The 4,782-nt window shown below is 38.5% G+C and overlaps 1 protein-coding gene across 1 annotated transcript in view; it reads right to left on the reverse strand.

Moving 5' to 3' along the window:
- Window positions 1–230: 230 nt before the first annotated feature.
- Window positions 231–4,782, reverse strand: part of LOC114663877 (fucolectin-4-like) — a 23,240-nt gene continuing 18,688 nt past the window's right edge. The window contains exon 4 of the mRNA XM_028817806.2: window positions 231–502. Within this exon, the coding sequence (XP_028673639.1) occupies window positions 349–502 (154 nt within the window). The 3' untranslated portion in view covers window positions 231–348. The remainder of the gene's footprint in view (window positions 503–4,782) is intronic.

Raw genomic sequence — 4,782 nt, forward strand, 5'->3', positions numbered from 1 at the left:
ATCTGTCATTCCAACAGATGGTGCATTAACACAAATGGTTGTGATGCACCATGTGTTGGATTGATAGGTGCAATGCATTATAAAATACATTCCAATAGATGATGCACTGCAAATGGTAATGGTGAGGTCTGTGTTGAGTATTTAGATTTCAACCCATCTCAGACTAATAGTACAGCTAGTCAGATATAAAATGGAAAGGCAACAATAAGAGAAGACATTATAGTTCTGGGTATCTTTGCAATGTTTAATAAAGAAGCTGAGAGTTGTTACACTCCTGTCTTTTCAACCATCACTCTCATTATTAATTTTGCAGCATATCTTAACAGCCAGTAGTGTACATAAATAGAATTAATGTTTTACAGGAGTTCCATACACCTCAAGCTCACTGAACACTATGCTCTCCGTTTTGTCAGGTTTGACAACATTAACATAGCGCCCCACCATTCCGTTACAGTGGTATACAATCGTCATCCCAGTGCCAAGGTTCTGCACAACTGCACATCTGAAAAGTAAAATGACATTTGTAAACATCAATGTTTACTTTGTAATTACTCTCTTTATGCAACAAAAAATGACTTCTCTGAGTAGCACAATACAGGGTAAAAATACAAACATTTTTATATCAGCATTTTAGTTTTAAAGAGACATGGATGTAAGACCTTTCTGTTAGCCTCTTGCTAGATTTAGCATTGATGACGTGAAAAGCTCACACTGGTTCAGCAAAACACTGCCAAAAATAATGATGGAGAGACAATATTTCAGCTTTATAGTAACAAAGAAGTCAATACAGATGAAATGTTTTTTCTACATTTTCATTTTTAGAAATAACCTTTACCTCTTTTTTTTTTCCTTTGGGATGCAGGATGAAAGAGTCCGACAGCTATGCCCTAATGAAATGAATTGCATTACTGGCAGGCTCACATTTGCAGAAATAAATGTTCACACCAGTTGCACAAAATTTCACTCTGAAGATAACATTTTGAAGGAGCTGAACCTTTAGGAGTTTAAGCAAATGGAGATTAAGAGGTCAACTGACTAAAGCGTTTAAAATGTTGAAGTGAACCAGTACAAGCGGATCCCTGCTGTTACTATACAGTATGTGTTTTTTACTTTCTTGTATACAAAATAATGGGAAAGTATTGTAATCGTCCAAAAATTTGATGTCGAGATTTTCATGAATCTCGACGTTTTAGACCTCCCTGACTTTCTTGTATACGAGGTATAAGGGAAAGTATTGGAATCCTCCAAAAGCTCCATTTCGAGATTTTAATGAATCTCGACATTTTAGACCTCCAAGTGTCCGAAAATACCATTTTTGGAATTCTGTCTGTGTATCTGTGTGTGTGTGTTTGTATGTAAACATGATAACTTGAGAACGCTTTCACTTAGGTCAACAAAATTTTGCATACAAGTATTAGGTGCAAAATGTAGATTCCTATCAACTTCTGAGCTTTTTCTGTTAACCGGAAATAGTACTTTAACTTTTATTCAACAAGAATACAGGAGCGCAGTTGGAAACTTGTTCATGTCAGATTTCACACAAAGGTTTTTGTTCACACAAAGAACTGAAAACACATGTAATAAATTACCAGAAAGTGTGATGAAGGACTTTAGGGACCTTCAAATCTCGACTTAATGTTATTTGGCGAATTAACAGTTGGTGAATGGGATTGGTGAGCTGCTTGGGCTAAATGGCCTGTCTTTGTCAAAACTGCTTGTTCTCAAAACTCTTGGCCAGGTATGTAAGTCACAACAAGTCAAATGAAGATATGTGGAAATCCCACTGAAGACAGCATTGAAAGTACAGTGGATTCAGCAAGTATTCAGACACCCTTCATATTTTCTGCACACTTGTTGCTCATCAGTCTATGTTCAATAACCCATAATGACAAAATTAAACAATGTTTTCAGAAAGATCTACAAATGTATTCAAAATCAAAAATGGAAGTCAACTATCCAGGCTCTTAATTTAGTACTTTGTAGAAGTCATTTTTGCAGCAATTACAATACAATACAATACAATTTATTCTTGTATAGCCCAAAATCACACAAGAAGTGCCGCAGTGGGCTTTAACAGGCCCTGCCTTTTGACAGCCCCCCTGGCCTTGACTCTCTAAGAAGACAAGGAAAAACCCCCTTGTAGGAAAAAAAAATGGAAGAAGCCTTGGGAAAGGCAATTCAAAGACAGACCCCTTTCCAAGTAGGTTGGGCGTGCAGTGGGTGTCAAAAAAATGGGGGTAAACACAATACAATACACAGAACAGAACACAAGTAATCTTCAATCTATACTAATAAAAGGCAAAGCCTTCACTAACTGACTGACTGACTGACTGACTGACTGACTCATCACTAATTCTCCAACTTCCCGTGTAGGTAGAAGGCTGAAATTTGGCAGGCTCATTCCTTACAACTTACTTACAAAAGTTAGGCAGGTTTCATTTCGAAATTCTACGCGTAATGGTCATAACTGGAACCTGTTTTTTGTCCATATACTCTAATGGAGGAGGTGGAGTCACGTATCACGTCATCACGCCTCATACGTAATCACGTGAACTGAAAACAAGGAAGAGATTTACAGCACGAGTCAAACGCAGGAACGAAGGTAAATGACTTTAATTGTTGAGTGTCTTTTAATACTGTGTAAGCATACATATTAACACGTGCAATTAAATGTGTGCATTTACGGGGTGATTTCTCAGGCTTAAAAGCTCGCCTTTTATTAAAAAGGTAAATGCAAACTGTTTTCATTCAGAAGGGCACAAACCACGTTAGATTTCATGCTCAACAGTAAGCTCAGCACACAGCTTGGTAATATTACAACCGGAGGGGCGAACTGACAACATGGTATACAAAGAGATCCTTAACAAATAATTATTGATTCATTTTCCTTCAGTTTAAAAAGGTTTACTTTTTTTCTGAATAAAAATTTCAAAGCAGTACTTCGCCACTGCGAAACGCGGGTATTTTGATATATATCAAAATATATCGCGTCATCATGCCTCCCACGTAAGCACGTGAACTGACCCGCTGTTGTTTGCAATGCCATATTCACGAGATACAAGTTTAATGAGAAGACACGAGGTATAAACGACAGTTTGGATCACTTCGTAACAGAGTTAAAATTGCTGTAGCGAGAAACTTTTAACTACCGGGTCTTAGCTAACATTAAATAAACCTGTGGACATCGCAACATCACACAAGAGAGCGGCTCACGTCAAGTGACTGAACGCAGCAGGAGTGATCACTTCGATGAATCAAACCTGTTCAAAAAACACATTTCCCAACTGATAAGGTACGAAAACAATATGAAACCGATTGTGGATTTGCGTACAGCCACTGAAACTTTGTGACGGCACGAGACTTCAGGTCACGTGTCTGCAAAAGAACCTCATTGAGGCAACTCTTTTTACTGGCGGTGGCTCAGTGGAGAGAGTTTTTATTCCTCGCATCCCCGTTATACCCTCTGATCTCCCATTTCAATTCAAACGCCTCCAATTTCCACTAAGGCTCTGCTTCGCAATGACAATTAATAAGTCTCAGGGACAGAACCTACAAAAGGTTGGCATTGATTTGAGGCAGGACTGCTTTTCACATGGCCAACTGTACGTTGCATGCTCAACAGTAAGCTCAGCACACAGCTTGGTCATATTACAACTGGAGGGGCGAACTGACAACATGGTATACAAAGAGATCCTTAACAAATAATTATTGATTCATTTTCCCTCAGTTTAAAAAGGTTTAGTTTTCTTCTTAATAAAAATTTTAAAGCAGTGCTTAGCCACTGTGAAGCACGGGTATTTTGATATATATATATGTAGATATATCTATACATATTAATAAAAGGCAAAGCCCTCACTGACTCACTGACTCACTGACTGACTGACGGACCGACTGACTGATTGACTGACTGACTGACTGACTCACTCATCACTAATTCTCGAACTTCCCGTGTAGGTGGAAGGCTGAAATTTGGCAGGCTCATTCCTTACAGCTTACTTACAAAAGTTAGGCAGGTTTCATTTCAAAATTCTACGCGTAATGGTCATAACTGGAACATATTTTTTGTCCATACACTGTAATGGAGGAGGCGGAGTCACGTATCGCGTCATCACGCCTTCTACGTAATCACGTGAACTAAAAACAAGGAAGAGATTTACAGCACGAGTCAAACGCGGGAACAAAGGTAAATGACGTTAATTTTTGACTGTCTTTTAATACTGTGTAAGCATACATATTAACACGTGCAATTAAACGTGTGCATTTACGGGGTGATTTCTCAGGCTTAAAAGCTCGCCTTTTATCAAACGCGGGAACAAAGGTAACTGACGTTGTTCACTGTCTTTTAATACTGTGTAACCATACATATTAACACATGTGCAATTAAACGTGTGCATTTACGGGGTGATTTCTCAGGCTTAAAAGCTTGCCTTTTACTAAAAAGGTAAATGCAAAACTATTTTCAATCAGTTTATTGAAACGCTCCCGTTAAGGATTGCAATAACATATTCGCGAGATAAAAGAACGAAGTAGGGGGAAATGACGGAAGGGCCGCAAACAGCGAAGAGCAAAAAATTCATTAAACAATTCAGAAGGGAGCGAGTGAAGCATACAAGCATGTTCATAAGGGAAACAAAGCACGGTGTAAAACGTAAGTTTAAATTAAGTTTATAGAAACGCTCCCGCTGCGGATTGCAATAACATATTCGCGAGATAAAAGTTTAATGAGAAGACACGAGGTATAAACGAACCACACGCCGTGGCGCAACGTTAGGGGCAACAGTT

This window comes from Erpetoichthys calabaricus, chromosome 13 (genome assembly GCF_900747795.2).
Source record: "Erpetoichthys calabaricus chromosome 13, fErpCal1.3, whole genome shotgun sequence".
NCBI classification, from domain to species: Eukaryota; Metazoa; Chordata; class Cladistia; order Polypteriformes; family Polypteridae; genus Erpetoichthys; species Erpetoichthys calabaricus.